The sequence below is a fragment of the Phaethon aethereus genome (assembly GCF_964289735.1).
Source record: "Phaethon aethereus genome assembly, chromosome: 7".
NCBI lineage: Eukaryota > Metazoa > Chordata > Aves > Phaethontiformes > Phaethontidae > Phaethon > Phaethon aethereus.
In genome coordinates this window covers 1691909-1714500 of record NC_138583.1, presented here as the reverse complement: position 1 = coordinate 1714500, position 22592 = coordinate 1691909, and the positions used below count along the sequence as shown (strand labels likewise).

The window sequence follows — 22592 nt, the reverse complement described above, 5'->3', positions numbered from 1 at the left end:
GCACACAAGGGACAGCAATGATGTATAGAGTCACATATGCCACAAAAAACCTCCCAGTTGTGCATTGTGAACATCGCAGATATCAAATCTACTGCTCAAAGGAAACAATTCCTTTAATGAACGAGATCGCCTACAGAGCTGTGATTTCAAACGCTGAAGATGTGCCTTCAAATGGAATAGAGACAGCGTGACTGTTAGACACTTTTTTCTTGTAGTGCCCAAAGTACCGTATCCTGTAGACGCCCGGCTCTGTGCCACACGGGATATGCCATTCAATGGTCACGTTGCTCCGACCAAGTAATCCTTTGGTCCAGTAAAACCTAGCAGACAAACCAAAAACTGCAGTCAGCAAGAAAATCTACTTTTCATTTGTTTTAATATCCCAAGAGCTCACTATGTGGAATGAGATGGATGCACTCCAGCACTCTGGTTAAGTATATTTTAAGAGCTTCTTTTAACCTTTCCTCATATATTTAGGCTATCAGAGCAGCAACCAACAAGCCAACCCAAAACCCATCAGGGCTGAAAAATATCTGGAAACGTGGAAAAATAAGTTAGTGGTCCTTTCTGCAGGTGAATAATATTTCTACCAACATGTTCTTACATTCAACTCCGTATCTTAACCCCATACAACTTACCTCTGTGAGCAATATTCGTCAGCTTAATCTTCCCTGCACAAGGGAATGCTGAACCAAGAGGATGAGTATTTATTGAAGGTCACAAGCAAAATCTATCGTCATCGAGCTCAGGGCTTCTGGCACCCATTTCCACAACAGACTCCCATTTTCTTTTGCATGTTCCTTGTGCAAAACCGCTTCTGCTCAACCTCAAAACTCTACAGCCAGCCACACACCACCTGGGGGCAAGGGATTTTTCAGCCAGCTGTGATGGAGCACTTCCTGGGGAGATGAAGGAGATTAACCCGCTCTTCTTGTATCAAACTGCCAATGAGGGACACTGCTGGATATCCCCCTAATTGCATCCCGGCCAGACATGAGAGTTATCAAGCCCTACTGAGATAGTACCCCCATCTCAGGGCTTTAACTGAAGGAAAACAGATGAACAAACATATTGATTCATTGGCAATGGTAGTAAAAAGTTTCCCCATACCGGTCTTACTGAGAAGATTGAAATAAATATTTACAGACATAACTGGGTGAAAACCAGGGAATGATGGGGGAAATTCGGTTTGGTAAACAGAGACCACAGGCTGACACAGGGCCCATGTATCCACCTGGTTGCTCTTGTCCAAGGTTTTGGCTGCGGATGGCACTGGTTTGCCTTGGGACAAAGACCATGTTGTCTTGGGAGGTGACAGCAAGGCGACAACACAAGGCACGAAATGGTGGGGGATCTCCATCCTTGGAGATCTCCCCGATTCGCTTGGACATTGTCCCACGTAACCTGCTATAGCTGCGATGCTGGCCATGTTGGGAGCTGGGCTGGACCAGAGACTTGCAGCCTGAGCCTGGCTGTTACGCTGTGTCCTAAAAATGCTGCTGTGAGATCTGTGCCACCATCCAGCCTCCTCCCCACCCTGCCCTCCAGGCTCAGTGAAGCAGGACCACCACTCTGGGACTCGGGAATTGGAACGTAGCTCAGATCCCACCTGGGAAGAGGCTTCTCACAGATGAGCTCATGGGGATTTAACCATGTCTTATCTCTGTTGGCTCTTTGCTAAAGGCAGGGCCAGGCAAATTCCTGCCTGCAGCTCAGCCCCTCCTCCTAAACAGTCCCAAAAAAGCAATTACTGCCCCCAGGGCAGACGCAGGGTGCGGCCAAGCAGATCTCTACCGCAAACACCAAGACAGCATCCAGCGAAGCCGCAAGTCTGCACTGAATTTGTCCCTGCTGCAACAGCGAGCACAGGGCAGATAACAGCTATCTCCTCCCCGAAAGCTGCACCTCCCTTAAGTAAACCTTCCTATCTTTTGGTCCCTGAAAATAGGCATTTTACAAATGCGGCTATAAGCTATTTAACGCCTTGCAACACTAAGCTAACAAATAATGCGTTGCCTTGTGCTAGTCTCCTATTGCAATGTCAGCACGTTCAACGGTAGCGCATGTTCATTTTTCCTGTGCTGAAACAAACACAGTCTGACTCCACTAATATCTAGCAAGAACGTTTGATGCCTCCTGTCCCCATCACGTGAATCACTGACATTTCAAAGCTAACACACTGATACTGTAAAAAGTGGCTCTTTTCATCTTAACAGAACCGTTTCCCCTTTCTTGTGGTGTTTGGTGCTTTCCTGGGGCACCAGGAAGGGAGACACTACCCTCTGCATTGGTTTGCCTTCTGGCCAGCCCCTTTAGGCAGGAAAAGGCCAAACAGCTCCTCTTCCTTATCAGCAGAAGTATTTAAGCATCGTTCAGAGATCCAAAGCCTGACCTTCCTCAGGAAGGAAAAGAAGATGTCTAGGTTCCCGTCTTTCCAGCATCAACGGCAGCACATTCTTCAGGTTTTGCACTTGTATGTGTTTTTCATCTTCTCAAGTGATGTGTTATAAAACATTTTCTGTGTTCCTGGACAAGGTTTTGGGAAATCTGTTGGGTTCTTCCTTTCCAAAGGGAAGAAGGCAGGGCTTACGTATATGGGTGATAAAATGCCATTATTTCCCTTACTCAAATAGGGAACTTGACCGGAAAGGGTGACACCAACAAGAGCGACAAGGTGACATAGCGCAAGCGTTAAACAGAGGGCAAGCACTTAGAAATGAAGAGCCCCAAGTGCCCGTAGGAATACATCTCCCATGTTGGGACAGAGTCCTGGCCACTGGATTAGTTTTAGAAAGCAGCTGGTTGCACTTGGGCAGAGAGCATTACGCCCTATCAAACACCCATTATAAATCCAGAGGAAGACTTTCCCGATGAAGCCAAGCTGTCAGGAACGTTACCTCTCTGACCTCGGATGTTACATGTTTGCACTGGGACATTGCAAGGTCAGAAGATCCCAAGATGGATGTTTTTTGGAGTCTGGCTTCTCACAGATAGGTGGCAGAAGCAGGTGGGAAAATGTCTGGTTTTATTTAAACAAAGAAGTAACTTGAAACCGAATGTTCAACAAAAGATGCCTTTGGTATTCCTATTTTGTGTGCTGCCTTATGGTCTAGCTCCGAAAGGCGACATCAGCTTTGCTGCTTGGTGGATATTTGTCCTTAAGACTGACACCTCTAACCTTAACTTTGTTTTCTTACAATCTTTTTTAAAAACTGTTGACTGTTTCTACTTTATGATGCACAGCAAATCTGGCCAGTTTTTCCCGATGAAAACCCTGCTGCGTTGAGGCTCTCGTGTTTTCTATTCGGTATCCTATTCACCAGCACACTACAGCAGGTGGATGGATATAGGCTATGACAGAGTTGGACCACAAATCTTCTGTAATTCTTGCTCTTCTACCTTTCCCAAACTTAGAAGCCTTCGTTGCAGAAGGTAGACCCAAGGGGAAGACTGATTGTTGTGGTCTTGAGAAGTTAACCATCCAAATACGGACTGATCTGCCCCCAGAGAGCATCACCTACAGGGACAAGACCAACCTACGGTTGGGAGCTCAGAAATGAAGCCCTTCAGGTTAAACCTGAATTACTCCATGGAGTCTGTGGAACCGTGAAATCTGCTCAGGGCACCCACCTGGTGTCCCAGGAGGCATCGTTCTGAACCACGTGCCAGCTGTCTGAAGTGCTGGTGTATCTCTCCACCGTCAGGAAGTTGTGTTCAGTCTGGAATAAAAATAAGAGAATTATCCAGGCACTGAAGGGACAGGCATGTCCCTACTTTTCTGTGCCACTTTAAGCCGGAGAAGGGACTATGCTTCTGTGTGCTTTACTGGCAAATGCAGTAATTACTAGCAAAAAAGCTTATATTTCACTGACAAAGCACAAATTTAAGCTAAAAAATGACGCAGAGAACAAGTAAAGAACTTGATCATTAAAAAGAGAACGGACAGGTGTGGTATTTGCTATCAATGTCTATGCAAGATGAGTGATGGGACAGGTTAAGTAATTTTCTAATTTTCTTTATTTTATTAAAATAATGCACTGAGCTGATAGGATGGAGACTAGAGACCATGCTTGCTACGACGGGATGGCACTGGGTACCGACAGAGAAAGAGTGCCTAACGCACGACATTGGCACCCTCGACTTCAATAGTATGAAGAGATCATGAATGATCCATATCTGACCAAATTAAAGACTTTGCCCCAAAAGCATTCTGGTGTTGTGAACTCCCAAAGCAGACGCTAAAGGGAGAAACTATCTTCTCTGAACTCCCAGCAAAGAAGAGAAGTGCTGGAAGCACCCAGTCTTACTTCTCCTGAAACCTGAACATCAAAGATTGAAATGCATCAGGCAGAGACAGTAACTAAACATTCACTAATTCCCAACATCCCCAATTCCAATGTTGTTGCGTCATATTTACCGCGTTTTCTGCAGAGTTCCTGGGGTTTGCACCTACAAAAGTTACTTCAGCAACTTCCCTCTGTGAAGGAAATTGAGATTTGTATTAAAAACCGAGCAGCATATTGCACATTAAGAACATCCTTTGAAGACCCCGTATGAGTTTTTTAATGGGTAGTTGTTTTTTGTATTTTTTTTGGTTTTGTATTAAATTCTTTATAATTTCACTTGTTGCAATAACAATGGACAACTGTGAACTGGTATTCTGTGCCTTGTCATTCCACTTGTCCTGCTTGCTGGATAAACTCCACCATAGCACATAAGATTTCTGTGTAAAAGAGGGAAGGAAATCGGTGAGATTTTTAAGGGTGCCTCCCTGCCTTTGTCCTCCCTTACTGCTGGAGACAACAATGAGATGAGAGTCCTTGCTCTGAACACCATATCTAAATTTTAGGCATTGAAAACTGAACCCTTTCTGGCATTTTTATCTCATTTACATTCCATACCAGAGGTATCAAAGGTGACCTGACTTCTGCTTGTACAGAAATCACTGTACAATATTTGCCTATTTAATCATCAACTGTTATTTTATGTCGAAGCAGAAGGGGAAATCTTCTTCATGTTGAATAAAGGGCTTTTATTTTCCCTTTCGTTCACCCATTTAATCATGTTCAGTACAATGACATTGGCATGAAAACACTCCGTCTCTGCCCTTTCAACCACGACCACTAAGAGTAAGGAGACCTTCTTGGGCTGAGAACACCATGACCCTTTAGAAAACATAGACCTTCTTGGATGAGGGGTAAGGATTTAAAGATGATTTCCTAAACAGGTTTTAGCAAATCCCTGAAGCTCTCACCTCTCGATACTGTTGTCTGACTTCTTGTAGCACATCCCCAAATGCCTTATTTGCCGGCACGCGATCGGCAGCGAGAGGAGGCACCATGGTCATGTTACCTATGTTGAAAACTGGGGGCTCTGGACCACACGGCAAATCCTGAACTGCGTTCTGGGAGAGGGAAGATGTGCTCATTATACATACATACGGATAACCAGGATGTCCCTGATAAATCATGTCACTGCTGTGGCTCTTTGTCCCAAAGTCCATTGCTTTAGGTAGATTTTAAGAACAAGGGCAATAAAGTGAGCTTAAAAACAAACAAGAGGATCTTCATCTGTGCTCTGCATGCAGGAGCAATCCCGGCAGCAATCCCGCTGCCCGGTTGCTGAGGTCCCCCAAATCCACCTGCCAGCATATCCCATGATTTCAGGAGGCAGCGCCCACCCACTGGTCCTGCATATTCACATGGTCCACAGATACGACGGTGACGAACATTGCCATGTACAGCAGAAATGTACCAGGCTTTTTTCCCCTCTTGGTAGAAAAGCAGCAACTTCAGGCCATGCTGAAAGGTTGGAGGTACCTTTTTCCTAAACTTTGAACGAAAAAACCCCCATAATTTCTCAAGTGGTATGAGAGCCCCATGACAGGAATTATTTTCATACCACATGAGAATTTCTCAAAGCTCAAAGGTTTCTTATAAGAAAAGAGAGGGTAGCAATCACGCAACCTCGCTGAGGAACCAATATAGCCATCACCTTTTACAGGATTTAAATGTCTCTAGCAGCATGTGGCATACAGAAAATTTTGATTACCGTAGCAATAGCCCTTGCAAGTCCTCTGTACAGCTGAATATAAGCAGAAAGCGTGTGCGGCCCATAAATAGTTGATGCAGCCTCATATCGTTGAACCTAGCAAAGGACAAATTTGGAAAAAGAGGGTTTGAAGGACTCTTGAGCAGTTTATACAGCTCATCCTACTGTGCCAAGACAAGATCAGCACTACACCTGCGGGGGTTGGTTTACTCCCTTACTGCTAGGGCGACAGCCCGACAACTTGCCTAAATATTTCTGCCGCAATTTCAGGTTACTCTTCATTCTCCAACCTGTCGCAAACAGGGAGGACTGGTTGTCACTCTTCCAGTTATCACAGCTCTTTTACTCTTTTAAAAGCTTACGATGTAGGTCACCTCCTCTCCAACTTTTTGGGTTGGACAACCCCAGTTCTTCCAACCTTTCCTCCCAGTTTAGGGTTTCTAAACCCCAGGAGTCCATCCGATGGTCCACATCTTCCTTACAGGCCAGCATCTGCCATGCCTTGTAGGGACCCTTAAAACCGGGTCTTGCAAGCTATATTGCCATCTTTTCCACAGCAACATGGCACTGCAAATCATGTTGACCTTATGACCTTACAGCTCCAAATCTTTCTTCTGGCAATTTTGCCACTTTAGGAAGATAATTTCTAATTCATCCAAGTCACCAGAAGATTGCTAAAATAGATCTGAACTTCCTTCAGTACATCTGACCATTTCCACATTAAAGCATCCATACGTGCTCTCTAGCTACGGTCAGGAAACCACATTGGCCCTTGGACCGTGTCGTCTAGGCCAGAATAAACAAGGAGGTCTCATGATTTCTGCCACAGACTCTTCAGCTTTTTGCGGCAAAGGAAAAGTACTCTAAACATACACAATTTCACATGAATTGTCATCCCATATAGCCAAAAGCTGAACTCAGTTAAATGTGTTCAATCCGCAATTTTAATATTTACCTGGTATTCTTCATAGGTGGTAATGTAATGGGTGTAGACATTGCACAGACCTGCAATTATGACATCCATTCTTGGTCTACCATGAGAATCAAATTCCTAAGAAAGGAAATAAATCACTTATCTTGTAACAACTACTTAATGCACAATTATATTGTTGTCATTGTTGTTGTTGTTGTTGTTATTATCATTATTACTATTATTACCCAGGACAGAATACAAAGCTGGGGGGTGGGGAGGGGCTGGATGTTCAGGAATGCAACCCTAAAAGCCGAATTTGCCTTTATTAATGTCTCTTATTCACTTCTCAAAGAAAAAGAGGAGAAATTACCTCATACTCCAGTAAATTCAATAAATTTAGGTTTTTTTTTTTTTAATCTGATGTCTGTCTACTCCTAAAAAAATTGGTGATACAACTATGTGAGACAGGCTCAGTGTTGTGGAGATTAAGATGCTCTTCAGGCGGCAGCTGAGAATAGCATGTATCAGTCGGGAAAATGGAAAAAATACATTTGCCATGTTTTCTCAATTGTTCTCATGTTGCGAAATCCTGGTAGGGATTAAGAAGCTAAACCCCGCCGTCCCGGAGACAAAACTCCTGCTAGTGTCAGTTATGCCTGGACCCCAGCTGAATTAGCTTGTGTTGGCTTAATGCATTGAAATTTGATCGGTTTGCTGCTTTGGGGGAAGATATTAATTCCTCCTGCATGTCAGTAACCACGGGCAAAATGCGTCTCTGAAGCAACTGTGAGAAGGAAACGTCTGTGAGACGTGAGACCCACGACCCCAGCGGGGAGGAGACGAGGGAAAAACCAGCAGGATCAAGAAACGTGAAGTTCCAGATGTGCTGCGCTCTGGAGAAACCTCTTCCTCAGCGACTTACTCTTCTAACAGCTTCCCGTAGCCTGCGTCCAGACATGGTCCTAAGGGCATTACGAGAACGACATCAGTCTCCAGAAAGGCAGGAGCTAAAGCTGGCTGGGCACGCAGCACGCCACCGGACATCCACACAGCACTCGCAGCGCTGCTCAGCATCCCCTGGGGCTTCTCCGACACCAAAACACCTCAAAACGTTGCACACACCCCATCACAGCCAGGGGTGTGGGGTAGGAGAAGGTGCTAGGAATAAATCATTATCCTATTCAGATTTTCACCCCCAACAGTCGGTGCAATTCATCCTTCCAGTGTCGGTGGCGTGGGAAAAAAACAGAGAAGTCGGAGCTAACAAGTTCCTTTCTTTTCATTGAACCTGCATTTTGCAATGAACAGTTAAAGCTGCTTAGGAAGCTTGTTTGCGGCTCGTTCACTCCCATGGATAGTTCACAGAGCGGGGAAGAAAACGGGAAACCCCGGGGAACCAGAGGAGACGGTACACAAGTAACTACATGCAATGGACATATACGTGTAGTGCCAGCACAGCTGGCACATATTTGGGACGATTTTTAGCCTTTCTCCCTGCAGGCAGAATTATTGTGGGTAGTTGGAACGAAACGTTGCCAGCTGCAATGCGTAGAACAAGACCAAAGAAATACATACGTGAACTCTCCGGGAACAGCAACGATTGCCAGCGATCCGACGGCAGCAATCTGAACATCCACGATGTCGGGGTGCCATGGGTGAGGCCGAGTCATCTGAGGTGGGAAAAAAGTGGATATGACATTGTAGGATAATAGCAAAAAAAAGACAGCCGAAGCATTTTCCTTCCTACGGTCATAAATCAGGCAAATAAATGTAAATTGTAGATGGGCACGTGAGAAATTGTTTTACCTCCACATGCACAGCAAGCTGTCTGACCACAACAGGCAGATACGGCACACGTAAATACTACGGGCCAGGCAAAAAAAAGGTGTTGCCGGAGGGGTAGCTTAAAGCAAAGTGGGCAAATAAAGTCAGGGTAGCACCTGGAAACCCCTCACCTGCGCGGGAACGGGATCGTGTTAGGATCCGCGAGGCTGAGCGTCTGACCAGGACAGCGAAAGCGAAGGAGTGGAATCGGAGCGTGCGGTGGCGATGGGAAAGGACGGACGTGGTGCAGGGGGAGAGTTTCTAAGTCACCCAGAGGGTGATGCTCAGGGATCATCTAGCCCTGACTTCAAACCGCCCCGTAGCAGGGACCACACCGCACTCTCAGCCTCAGCACCGTCGCAGCAGCCAAAACACACGCTACCGCGGCATTTCATCTCAAAAAAAAAAAAAAGGCAAAAAAAAAAAAAAAGCTAGATAAAAATGATGAAGCCTGTTAAAACAAAATTAAGAACAAGACCTCAATGGTGACAGGGCTCCAGCAAACGAAATGCAAAACTCCCACTCCAGCAAGCCAAAAAGACTTTTGAGGAGCAATTTACCGGGGGCAAAACATGAATGGCAAAACCTTGTGAAGCACATCAGAAGCAGGAGGCCTGCCAGAGCATCCGTAGAAGGATGCTCAGAAGGTGACAAAGTTGTAAGAATAAAGTGTAATTTCTTCTCAGCAGCACCACCCTGGATGGAGGAGGCGGAGTGGGAGGAGGCTTTGTGCTGGGACCTCTTTTTATGCAAGGTGAGGTGAGGAGCTGATTGAACACAAAGTGACGGTAGGGAAGCTTTTGAAGAGGCTGATGAAAGGAACAGCAACAAATCACCTCATCCAGACGGCATCCTCAAAGTGCTCTGAAGGGCTTTGGGCATGGCCCCGCTCCACTACACTGCATTAGCCTTCATGCCAAGGCAAGAGCAGGTGGAAAACAGGGCATCAGTTTTCTTCTGAAGTCGTAAGTAGGATCTGGGGGAAGTTCAGTAAGAACAAACACCAAGTCCTGCCCAGGACAGAGCAGCCCTGAGCATGGGAATGGGCTGGGACCCATGGGGCAGCAGCTCGGCAGAGCCTGGCCCTAAGAAATAGCCCTTCCGTGCCTGGGATGGGGCCCCGTGCAGTGCGGGATCTCCATCCTTGCTGACTGCCCGGAATTGCCTGGACACGGCCCTGCACAACCTGCTGTAGCTGCGGCATTGGCCCTGCTGGGAGCGGTGTCAGGCTGGAGACCCCCACCCCAGGGTACCTCCAGCCTGAGCCTGGGGCGATTCTACCTGAGTATGAGTAAGTCTGGCATCAGTCGATATTAGAGCTCACAGAACCGTCAGACAGTTGCATAAACGCGACAGAAAAGCAGAGAAATCAACAGAACGTTTCCCGAGGAAGTCAAAGCCTGGTAGAAACCTTTGAAGGCACCACTGAGAAGGTGGGTAAGTTGATACAGTCCCCAGAGCTTCCAAAAGGCACCATGACAAGTTATTTCATTTTGCAGACCAGTCTGCCACAGGACAAAAAGAAAAGTCCTCTCATGGATCAAGGTAGGAAACTAATGGTAGGATGGAAGAAAAATCCACCCAGAGCTATTAACGCTGAGCTCCACGCACCCTTGGCTTTCCCTGACCTCATGCGTTTTCCCTGTACCTCCTACTCAGGGCTGTTTCGCTGGCAGAGAATTAGACCAGAGTGGATCTTCAGTTAGGTTTTTTGGCCCTAATCAGAGCAGTGGATCTGGTCCCTCCTTCTGGGGTATATGGAAAAGATTCTCTGCAAGAGGAGAACTTCCACCTTTCCTACTCTGATGCAAGCTAATGACAACACTTATTCTTGCCTTCTATCTTCATGCCTTCAAAGCCCATGCAGCTCTCTCTCCCTCCTTGTTCTTCACCATATGGGCTGGCACGGACACTGTCTGTAGTGCTCTACCAAAACCCAGCCCAGATCAGCAATCTCGGCACTTCCCAGGGCACACACCAGTGTGTCCTTACCTCTCCGGTGCTAAAGAGGATTGGCTTGGGACTGTGGCAGGCTTTCGTTTCGTTGGACGGCTCTCCCAGCAACTGGTCCCGGATTTCGTCCCAAAATGGATCCCCTTCTGTGGAGCCTTGAGGGGGAAACATCTTTTAAATGCTGTTCCTTCAGCTGCCCCAGCAGCTATCACACAGAAAACTCATTTATTGCCCCCTCCCTGCTTATGTGGGATAGGATACTTCCCAGCAGATTCTGACTATCCCTTTGCTGGGGTGGTGTGAGAAGCCAAGCTTTAGCCCAGCTGAGCTCCGTCTTGGCAGCATTCGAGTAATGAGAACAAATGGGAAGGATTGCCCCAAAGACAGCTCTTTCTTCTCCCCGCTCCCCAGCCAGTGCTCTCCTTCCTTCAGAGCATGGCCATATCCTTCTCCAGAAGATTTCTGATGAACACAGACAGACTCGTGAGGGGGCTGTAAGATCACACCTTCCTAAAAAAACATCCCTTTGGAGACTGTGATTCAACCAGCCTTTGATGTTCTCAAATGACACTGGGGGTTTGAATCTATTTGGGGGATGCCCCATGTCCTCCCTATTTGTATGGAGCCATATAGATATCTGCTCCCTAAATTACCTTGTGTGAAGTTGAAAGCCCCCACTCCATCAATAGTCCCTGCAGCAAAGCTGTGTCCTAAGGCTGGTTTACATGTTTTAACCTTAATCAGAAAGGGAAAAAAATATGAGAGATATTTTAAAACCGGTTCCCCTCGGCGTGCCAAATCCTGCTATGAGAACATAATATTTCTTCCTTCCTTATGCCTGCGTCCCGGGAGCTCCTGGGAGCTCTTACCGTGTGTGTGGCATTGAGCTCCACCGAGACATCACTCATGTTCACCCACTGGTGAGCTGAGCTGATGGGTCCTGTGACCTCCTGGGAAGCTTTTTCATACAGCTCCTAAGGGACACACAAGGTGGAAATCCGTGAGGAAGAAGAAATCAGGAACCCAGCTCTTCCGAGATTCAGATATAGGAATTATTTCCTCATTCTGTTGACACCTTCCAATGGTCTCTTCCAGGTGTTAAAGCAAGAATGTTATTTCCCAAGCTCCTTTGTTTCTATCACCCTGCATGCCCCGAGTCCTGCAAGCTCTCCCTGTCTCAAGCAACATAGGGAGGACACTCTGTGATCAGCAGTTTTGTGCATGCCTTTCTTTCTACAGATGAAACATGCCCCTGTTCCACAAGGATGGCAACTTCTTTTTCCCAGTTGCAACCTTCTGGCATTTCACAGAATCACAGAATCATTAAGGTTGGAAAAGATCTTTAAGATCATCAAGGGCAACCATCAACCCTACACCACCATGCCCACTAAACCATGTCCCGAAGTGCCACGTCCACATGTTTTTTGAACACCTCCAGTGATGGTGACTCCACCACCTCCCTGGGCAGCCTGTTCCAATGCTTGACCACTCTCTCTGTAAAGAAATTTTTCCTAATCTCCAGCCTAAACCTCCCCTGGCGCAACTTGAGGCCATTTCCTCTCGTCCTATTGCTGGTTACTTGGGAGAAGAGACCAACACCCACCAAAGCGTTGGAGAATGTGGCCATTGGTCCTGCTGCCTCTCATATGCCAAGCGAGCGCTTTACCACTTGAGCTAATTCCCCTGCGTTTCTCACATCTTAGACCAGCGAGAAGAAATGTTTTCTATGAGAAAGATGCACTTTGTTGCATTCATTGCTTCGAAACGCATGGACTTTACCACGCATTTGCTCTACAGCTGACAGCTAAGCCGTTCAGCCTTCAGTGAATGGTTTTCTGGCACACGTGCCTCGAGTTGGTACGTAGAAAGTGTTGCCAGGAGTTATACAGGTTTAGTAGCATTCCTGTAACTGCAGGAAGGAATAGAGGGGACAGCCTTTGAAGGCCAAGAGTCTGCAGTGTTAAAAATGACAGCGATGCTTTCCCTCGCCATTTGATACACATGCCAGGCCACTCTGACTGGGACAGTCTTTCACTTGCAAGTCAAGACCAGCCTGGCGTGACTTCAGGGAAAGCATCTGAAATGGCGATTAAAAGGAAACCTCTGCGATCAAGCCTTCTGTTCTTACTCCTCTGCTGGACCCGTTCCAGTGCCGACAAGCTACTGTCCCTGAAATGGTGCCGAAAACGTCCTCTTACTGACTATTCTCACATTACATGAAGCCGTTGAAGAGGAACCAGTGAATTCAGGTGAATTTTGAGCCCAAGGACACAGGCGACGTAAGGGAACCCGTAGGGTGGAGGACACCGGCTGAGTAAATGCACAGTCAAGCAGGGCAAGATGAGTATCTTTCGTGGATGTTTAAGCTGGCACGTTTTAACTCGCATTGGCGTTAGTTTGGGAGTGTGACGCCAAAGTTGGCCAACAAGTGGTATGTGGTGGTGTCTCTGAGCTCTTCTAGGAGTCTTCAACACCAGCAATTTTCCCACCATGAGGCCTGTGAGATGTGTGCATGGGAGGGAGGGGGAAGATTACAAGGAGCAACATCCACATTATATACCCATGAGGAATATTGAGATTAAAAGCCCAAAACAACATTTTCAAACTGCAACACCTACAATGATGTATCTAAATAAAAGTGTGTGCTTCCTGAATAATCATGAAACCTTTCCTTATGCATACAAATATGGACTTTAGGGTAATTTAAATCTACAAACATTCACAAAAACAGGTGCAAGAAAGCTGCTTAAATGGCCATGTATTCCTACAATAACAGCAGTCACGCACACTCGTAAAGCAAAATATTACTTACCCTTGCTTTCAAGTAGATATTTTGCCCTATAATTCTCGTACTGTCAAACATGTCGTTACCAGGACCCATGGCCATGCACATCGTTGCCTGTTAAGAAATTTGTTTAAATGCTCGTGGTGAGTTAATATGGAGAACACGTGGCACTGCAAAGCGGATGAGTTCACAAGTGATTGTCATACTGTGGGAGCTAATTGCTTCTTGCTAGCCATCTCAGATTTGGGCACTGTGTTACTACACTAACCTTTGCAGCAAGGAAAATTTAAGTTTGGGCTGAATGACCAGAAAACAGGGTGTATGAGGATAAGACACAGTAAGTTCCTGAAGGAGGTATCCAGAATAGACCAAAAAGAGCTGGTTTTTTTAATGTCCTCTTCATGCACAACGGTCCACCGTTGCGGTCCGGCTCTGTATCTGCTGCTCCACCCCGAGTTTCCTCCTCGTCAGAAGTTAACGTAGATGAGGTAAGACGTACTTACCCCCCCCACGGGACAGGAGCTCTGTGGGTTGTTGCACGACTCCCCTGTGTTTATGCAGAACGGGCCTTTGGTGTTGGGCGACACATCTCCCAAGTTGGAGGATGCAAAGGCAGCAACAAAAGAGCCCTGCCAAAACCAGACGTGGTCAGATGGGTTTAGTGCCTTGCAGTGATTGCAAACATCACCCGCAGCTTTCCCTGCAGCCAAGGCTGGCGTTACAGCCAGCTGATGAGCGTGCGATGCTGGTAAACATTTCTGAAGCGACTGGGGGGACTGGAATGGGGATTTAGGAGTGTCCCAAGGGTTAGGGACAGGAAGAGCATGGGCGAGTAGGATGCACAGGATGCAACTGCCATTTCAGGGGGGCCTTCACACTGCCTTGGTATCCAGCCAGCGTTGCTTCATCTACCTCTTCCATCCCAGTGGCAGCTCTCCCTCCACGCCCCCAGTTTCTGATGTTACTGATCAGAGGTTAATGGATCATTGCAGCACCTTGCACGGGATTTTTTTTTCTGCCAGGCTTTCACCATGACTGATTTACCAGGTGAGAGTTATTGGATCTGACTGCAGGAGTTAACATCAAGCAATACTCGTTAGAAGCAAGGCTGGTTACACACTGAGTGCCAGCTGAATTCAGCTCCCACACATCATGTCTTTTTTTTTCCCCCTCTTTTAGAGATGGAATGCGTCAACGCCAGATATTTTGATATATTATCAGCTCTTAAACCATTCTCTTCTAAGATTGCTAGACACAACGTTCCCAGCAGACCATACAGCTAAATATTGACTCTTGCAAACACTTCTTAGCTTTGCCTGCATGTCAACTTGCACTGACTTGCACCCATAACTATGCACTAGAGTCGAGTCTTGTTAAAAGCTTTTAGATAATCCACTATAAAAAGAAACATTTGCAAGCAGGAATTCGGTGGACTTCTTTTATTTTCCATCTTTGGTATAAACTTTACCTGTTCCTCTGCCCAGAGTATTAAAAATAGAAATTGGGCAACTGTTTCAAGGTACATGCTGGAGATACATACACACAGGACAGCCTCTTATCAACCCATGACTCAAAGTGTCTGTGAGGCGGGTTCATGTCCATATTTACATTTCGGGTGAAGTAATGTTTTTTAAAGGAGCTGTGTTTGCACCCTGAGGATGCCAAACCTTCCAGATAAATGAAAATCAGAAGGCAGAACTGGCTGGAGGCCATAGGAAAGAAGTAAGTGGGGCTGATCACAGACTTGATGCCACTTCACAGATGCGATACATCCTTTTGGATCAAGTATCCCACGTGTCTTTCTAGTATTTCCAGTAGTTGAATCAAAATAAATTTGGTTTATTCCTAAAGTCTAAATAAGTGCCACTGATTACTAGTTTGGAAAGCCAAGAGTACACCTTGTAATTTCTCTTCTCTGGAGGAAGAAAGCAAATAAATCAAAGCATTCATCTTTGTCCTCCTTTCTCTGTGTTTACCCTGCTGTCCTGTTTTGCCGTTTGAAAGAACCTGCTTTGGCCCATAGAAAGCACCAACCATCCCCTCCCTCTTTGCAGCACTTTTTCCCCCATTACTTTCAGTAGTCTGAAAACACTCCCACCTCTCCGGGAAGCATCCCCTTGTTCTTCTCCTGTTCGAACAAGTAAGATGCGTAGCCCACGTTGTCACTGTTCACAAGATGGTTTGAGTTGTTCATGCTGACCGGGTGGACAGCAAACCAGCTGAAGAGGAGTCAGAAGACACACAGAGGAAATGTTCAATCTCTACGTTGGCAATTGACTTGTTCAATTTATATATCTGCAATTGACTTACGGGAATTTTCTTTGGGAGAATACAAACGCAGACTGCTGGTACCGAGGGATGGATTAACAAGGGCAGACTTATTCCCATCCTCTCCCTTCCTGACCAGGAGGGCTCATGGCTACGATAGTCCAGGTCTTGAGGCCACAAGAATTTGGCACCGTAATCATCAGGGCCACCAAGAGCCATTTCAGACCCGAACTGACTCTTTTCTGAGTCCAGAGAATTACGTTTTGGAGGGGGTTTTATTTTCTTGCTTCAGAGAAACAAGGAGTCAACAGTATAAAAAAGGAAAAAAAAGAACCCTTCCATTCTTATGAAAAAGACAACCCTCCCCTTCCTCTTAACGCAGTGAGACTCTCACTTGTGACTTCTGAATTAGGAAAACACAATTATGACTTTGTTACTGCACGTTACTTCATTTGCCTGGCCTCGGGCTCTGAACTTCGTGTAGCCAAACGCTGCCCCACAGATCTGTCGACAAGGCGGGCGTCGTAAATGCCGCCTGTGGGAGTGGCACGCTCCCCATGAAACACGGGCCATTAAAGAACATAACGGAGAGAAGAGGGTGCTGGAGATGCTGGGGCCAGGATCTGCTTGGAGGGACACAGTGAGAGCCACAGAAGGGATTTTTTTCTTCACCCCTACAAGGGAAGACCAGCTGCGGTCATCTTCCTCAGATGCCTTTGGGTGGTGCCAGGAGAGGTACCCAGCCATAGGTGGGTCAGGGGCTGCTGCATCTCCCAGAGTAGTTGAGGGACACTGACCTGGGTAATGCACTCATGGGCTCTCACTCTTCCCTCAGAGACCCTCTGCTGAGTAGCGGGGAGCAGTGCTCTGCGGGCAAGGGTCAGTGTTGGGAAGGAGAGCTTGTGCAGAAAGACAGAACTGCTACAGAACTGTGGTTTGTGAGGATTTGGAGAAAAACATGTTACTTCGGTGGCCAGTACCTGATAAGGCCTAGTTCCTGTCCATTCCCATCTACCATCTTCAGCATCACCATTTCTTTATCTGTGTTGGATGAATACCTGGAAAAAAAAACAAAGCAGGGAACTACCCTTAGCAGTAGAGCTCTGCATTGCTAGGACATGTTAAACCTCCACTAGGTTGAGCAAGGAAATGAAGAGGTTATTACAGATAATACCAGAGCACAGTGAGACCTTAGAAGAGCACCTGAAAATAGCTGTGTGAAGGTTAGGGAAGAGTTATGGTTGTTGCTCACCTCAGGCGCTGCTTCTTCAGGGGATGGAGAGAGGAGCTCTCTCCAGATACAAATTTATGCACGAAGGATGGCACTTTAATGCTGTCTGATTCAAATGCTAATGTCTACTAAAGACTTCTTTTTTTCTTTTCTTTTTTTTTTTCTTTTTTAAAACAAAGCATAAGGTCACATCCTTGACCAATACCTCACATGCTTGGAGGAGGCAACCACGACTTTCAAGCCCACTCTTGCAACTAATCTTCAGGGATGCACACACCCAAGCGCCCAGGATGGCAACAGTGTCATTCTGTCATGGTCTTGGCTCCACATTTTCAACCAACCCACAAATGACCAGAAACGCCAGCTGCAAGATGGCTGGGTCATGGTCCCAACCAAAGGGTCCTCTTCGGGGCACTGTTCCTCTCCCGCTTGAGGAGCTTTTACCTGCTTCGTTCGGACGCTGGATTCTCAAGATAGGAGAACGGGCTTCGGTTGATCTGGCTGTTTTCTACAGTGCCTCTGTTTATAAAAAGCCTTCCTCTCTTCATGTTCTGATGCGCTATATCAATGCTCTGAAAAGCAGGAAGGCAGGGAATATTAGTCCATGCGTGTAAGGCATATGTGAGATTATCTGCAAAAAAACTCTCTCCTCCCCTCGCTGCCTGTCCCTAACCATTCCTTGGGAATTTGGAGGCTTTTTTTTTTAAGTAGTCTAAAATTCTAGAAAATTATGATAAAATTTTGAAACCACACACAACTGTCTCTTTCTAAAGAAAGACTTCAAGGCTTCTTGATTTTTGATCTGATTTCACTGGTAAGCATAAACCCACCTCCAAGTGTGTTTTAAGACTGCAACGTTTGGAGGTGCTACCACGAACATCACAGCAAGAGCTCTGTTAGTCACAAAAAGTTTCCCCCCATGGGCTCTCATGGCAACAGACTGGATGACACTGACCTTTACGATGCCATTCACGATAGCGTTGAGGGATGGTCTGATTAGCCCTTTGCTAGTGATCCAGAAGAGGGTGTACTGGAAGTAGCCACCAGGCCCCGAGTGCGTGTGGGTGCCGCTGAGGATGACGTTGTCCTGTCGGTACAGCTCACCGTACTTGCTCTTCAGTTTCTTAAGCACCTAAGAGGAAGGAGGTAGGCCTAAAAATACCTTTTTTCACACCCAAAGGCCACAGAGATTTGTATCAGCCCCCCAGCCATCCATCTTCCTCCTCGCTCTTCTCTTTTTCCCTGATGCTCCCATACTGGTGTCACAACAAGTAGCTGTTTATAGCTGTTATAGCTGTTTACTTAGCAAGAGCCTTAAAATAATAATATCTGGTAAGCGAAGACCTCTGTGGCCATCTTGCAGTGAAGCCCAGATCATCCAAGGAGTCCCCAGTTCTCCGGCATCTCCCTCCCTTCTCTGTGGGCATTACACAGGCCCCATGATAGTGTGATTTGAATGTATTTGTGATAATTTTTCTGCTAGGAAAAGCGCAGTCAAAGTCCAGCCTTATTTGCTGAGGAATCAAAAGCTCTTCTTTAGCAGAGACATGACGTCTGTCCAAGATCACACTGCAAGGAGATCCCAAATGGCCAATGTGTTGTCATGCTCAATGTTATTTATCAATGACCACAACCTTAATGTTAACACCAGCAACAACCCAAACTGTGCCAATCATTCATTTCCAACGATGTACCTCCAGCCTCAGTCTCTGAGACACCATTCCGATGTCAGCGCTGACAAACACTACTCGCCTGGAGTCATCAAGCCCTGCCATGATGAAGGCTCGGCTGTAGAGGCGCATGAGAAGCCCGCTGCCCACCTGGTCCGGCTTGGCATATCCCATCTGGAAGGGACGAACTCCATCAAGCCCACACAGCCAAAATATTGAGTGATGTATTAATTTGCACGTATTTTCCTAAGTAGATTTGCCAGAGGGTCAGAGGAGCCATTCAACATAGGAATACTCAGAGCTGCAACTATCTTGCCGTGCGATTGCAAGAATCATTGAATCTTAGAATGGGTTGGGTTGGAAAGGACCTGAAAGATCACCTAATTCCAACCCCTCTGCTACGGGCAGGGACACCTTCCCCTAGATAAGGTTGCTCAAATCCTCAAGGAAATTTCACCTAATGTTTGAAGACAAAAACCATTTGGAAAGGCAGAGTCTCTAAACCAGAAGCCCTGCAAAAAAATACTCAGAGATGATGAAAAATCAGTATTTCACCAAGCCCATTCAATTCCCCCAACTTACCAGAGGAATTTCTGCCACAGGTCCTGTGCAGTCAGCTCGACCTACGCCCAGTAAGTAGTTTGCTATTACTTCCCCAGAGTCTATAACAAGAATAAACAGTAGATTAGTGGGCACATGGGCAAGCAGAATTGTGAACAGAAGAGGCAACCCAGCCTTTTTAAAGAGATTGCATGCCTGAAACCTGCTTGACATCCCCAGAGGGCTGAGCAGGCCCATGGACAAGGGGATCCAGCTGATACTGTCTGCTTGGGTTTCAAATAGGCTGTCAATATGGTCCAAGTGTGCTGAGGCTGTGATACATTTGGGGTGGTAAAGGGTGGACCAGGCATGAAGAACTGCAGAGGGAGCTCACAAACCAGGGTCACTAGACTGTGTAAAATGTGTCGTGATTGACAGGGAGGGGGAAGCAAGCCTACCTTTGTTGATTAAGCCTCCAAGCCCAACACTACCATGCAGGAAACAGATCTGAGGGTGTAAGAGCTGTTTTCACACAAAGAAATTCAGCTCAGCAGCAGTGAGAAAAAGCGGATGGCATGTCAGGAGCTACTGGGAAAGGACTGGAGAAACAAGAGGGGCACATCCATATGTTGCCCTTGTGCCTCCAAACGTGTCCTGTGTCCAGTGCTGGTGCCCTGGTCTGAAAAAAAATCACAGCAGAGCCAGCAGAAGCTCAAAGAAGGGAAAAACAGCTCTGGGCAATGACCTCCAGGCCAGCAGTGAGGAAAAGGACTACTGAAGGAGATCGTGTCTCATCCCAGCCATCGTGAAGGTACAGAAGTCCTTTTACAGGATGGCCGAAGAGCCTGGACAAACTCATGGAAGAAAAGCCATTAAGGGCTATTAAATTAAAAAAAAAAAAAAATTTCTGCATCTCAGGAAATCCCAAAGCCACAAATCACTGGAGGCTGAGATAACACTGTGGGAAAATATTTTGATGTGCTTCGTCTGTTCTCACAGTCTTCCCCAGCCAGCCGCTGCCTCTCAAGGCAGGTCATCAGGATAAGGGGATGCTCGGTCTTCCCAGTCTGGCTTTTCCTAGGCTGTCACTTAAAAGAGAGGAGAAGCGAAACACTCACATCGGCCACAGACCCACAGGGCACTTCTCTCATTTAAAATGAGCATGAGTGAACAGGGCTATCCATTAAGACTACCGTTCCTCCACCTCCTCCTCCAAGAGCTATGACACACAAAGAATCACCTGTGCAAAACTCTTACATGTTACAACCTAAAAAGGTGAAGAAAGTGTGAACTACATCCAATTCAAGATCAAAATCTAGAAATTGGAAGGTCCCACTGTTGACATGTTGGCTGATGCCCCATCTGGGACAGGGGAGACCCCCAGCTCTGGGAAAAGGGATTCTGTCACATTGAAACACCTAAAGCTTCAAAACGTTTTCTTCCCCTATGGGATTTTCTCTCTCCAGAGGACAAGCATGGGGTACATTAGAAGAGAATCGAGAGTTAACTTTGAGCAGCTCCCACCTGCCCCATGCCTGGTGATGAGGTTGGAGGCATAAATGGGCTGTGATGGGACTGCAACAGCTGTGAAGCCCCTTGGTGAGGTGTTGGGAATGAGGGGCTCTTGGGGACCCCTCCACCAGGTGGAGAGAGGAAAGGGGGGCTGTCCCATCCATGCCCCAAGAGACCACCACACTCCTGCCTCAGAGGCCAGCAACAGCACCATGCTGTGGTTGTGAAAGAAGACCACATGCAGAGAAGATTATGAAGGCTCAGAAGTGGCCCAGTGACCCTCTGCCTGTATCCCTTTAATTTAAATTACTGCACTGGACACACACTCAAGCGGCCTGCAATGGTGGGACTGAAATAGCTCAACTTGCCGTTGGTCTCTTCGGCAAGAAAGTGGAGGACAAGGAGCACCACGGTCACTGTTGTCATCAACACCAGGCAAACAATGAGGATCACCTCTAGGCAGGAGAATGAGCACTTGGACCTCTTCCCACACATGGTGGAGGCACCTGTGAAAGCAGAAAGGAGCCCATGGGGAAGGCAGATGGGACAGCCCTGATGTTGGGCACATCCCACCCAGAGCAGCAGATCGTACCCTCAAAGATCTGGTGATGGTTTGCGTCTGACGGTTTGGTGATGGTTTGTCTGTCTTCAATTGGGAGAAGAGGAGGCTGAGGGGAGACCTCATCGCTCTCTACAGCTACCTGAAAGGGGGTTGTGGTGAGGTGGGGGTTGGTCTCTTCTCCCAAGTAACCAGCGATAGAACGAGAGGAAATGGCCTCGAGTTGCACCAGGGGAGGTTTAGACTAGATATTAGGAGAAATGTCTTTACGGAGAGAGTGGTCAAGCACTGGAATAGGCTGGCCAGGGAGGTGGTGGAGTCGCCATCTCTGGAAGTGTTCAAAAAACGTGTAGACCTGGCACTTCAGGACATGGTTTAGCGGGCATGGTGGTGTTGGGTTGACAGTTGGACTTGATGCTCTTAAAGGTCTTTTCCAACCTTAATGATTCTGTGATTCTGTCATTCTGTCCCCTGCCCCAGTGTCAGAGCAGGCAGCAGCAGTGATAAGGGTGGGAAGTGCAGATTTATTTTTCAATCTGCTTAAGACAGCGAAAATATATCTCCTGCGAGCAGCGATCACTGCCCATCAGGAGGGCCTACAGGACAGGGTGAGTGGCTGAATTACTGATCCCGCATTTCCTGAGACACTTTGCACACTCTTTTGAGTAAATCTTTTAAATAAACCCCGCAATCTTCCACCAGATCCTACGTTCACTGAGGATCCAAGGGAGATGCTGCAGTCTGAAGCCTCGTAGCTTTTCTGCTGCTTACATGCTCAGGGCACACCAGAAAACAATATAGTCATCATAATAAAGGTCCATTTAGGAAACTCAGCGCAAGAAAACCACAGCCCATCACATGTCCAAGCGTAGTTCTCTCCTGGATAGAAAAAGTAGTGGTTGTGACAGCTTTCCATTACCTTGGACCCTTATATGTAGATGCTGGCTTTCTTCATCGTATCGTAGAATCACAGAACCTTTGGGTTGGAAGGGACCGTTAGAGGCCATCTAGTCCAGCCTCCTGCCATGAGCGGAGACATCTTCAACAAGAGCACGTTGCTCAGAGCCCCGTCCAACCTGACCTGAGATGTTTCCAGGGATGGGGCATCTACCACCTCTCTGGGCAAGCTGGGCCAGGGTTTCACCACCCTCGTTGGGAAAAATTTCTCCCTTAGATCTAGTCTACATCTGCCCTCTTTTAGTTTAAATCCATTATGCCTTGACCTGTGGCAACAGGCCCTGCTAAAAAGTCTGTCCCCATCTTTCTTATAAACTCCCTTTAAGTAC

The 22592-nt window shown here is 46.9% G+C and overlaps 1 protein-coding gene across 1 annotated transcript; it reads right to left on the bottom strand.

Annotated features, from left to right (window-relative positions):
• Positions 1–130: 130 nt before the first annotated feature.
• LOC309406662 (putative neutral ceramidase C) lies at positions 131–21242 on the bottom strand (the record flags this gene model as incomplete). The annotated part of the gene is made up of 20 exons (XM_082001941.1): positions 131–320; positions 3631–3719; positions 4418–4477; positions 5255–5404; positions 6052–6147; positions 7007–7102; positions 7887–7926; positions 8540–8634; positions 10781–10896; positions 11395–11476; positions 11611–11715; positions 13554–13640; positions 14030–14155; positions 15625–15745; positions 16775–16852; positions 17470–17597; positions 17981–18157; positions 18720–18869; positions 19278–19357; positions 21116–21242. The coding sequence occupies 20 exons, from the start codon at positions 21240–21242 to the stop codon at positions 131–133; spliced, it is 2193 nt and encodes a 730-aa protein (XP_081858067.1).
• Between the last annotated feature and the right edge of the window lie 1350 nt (positions 21243–22592).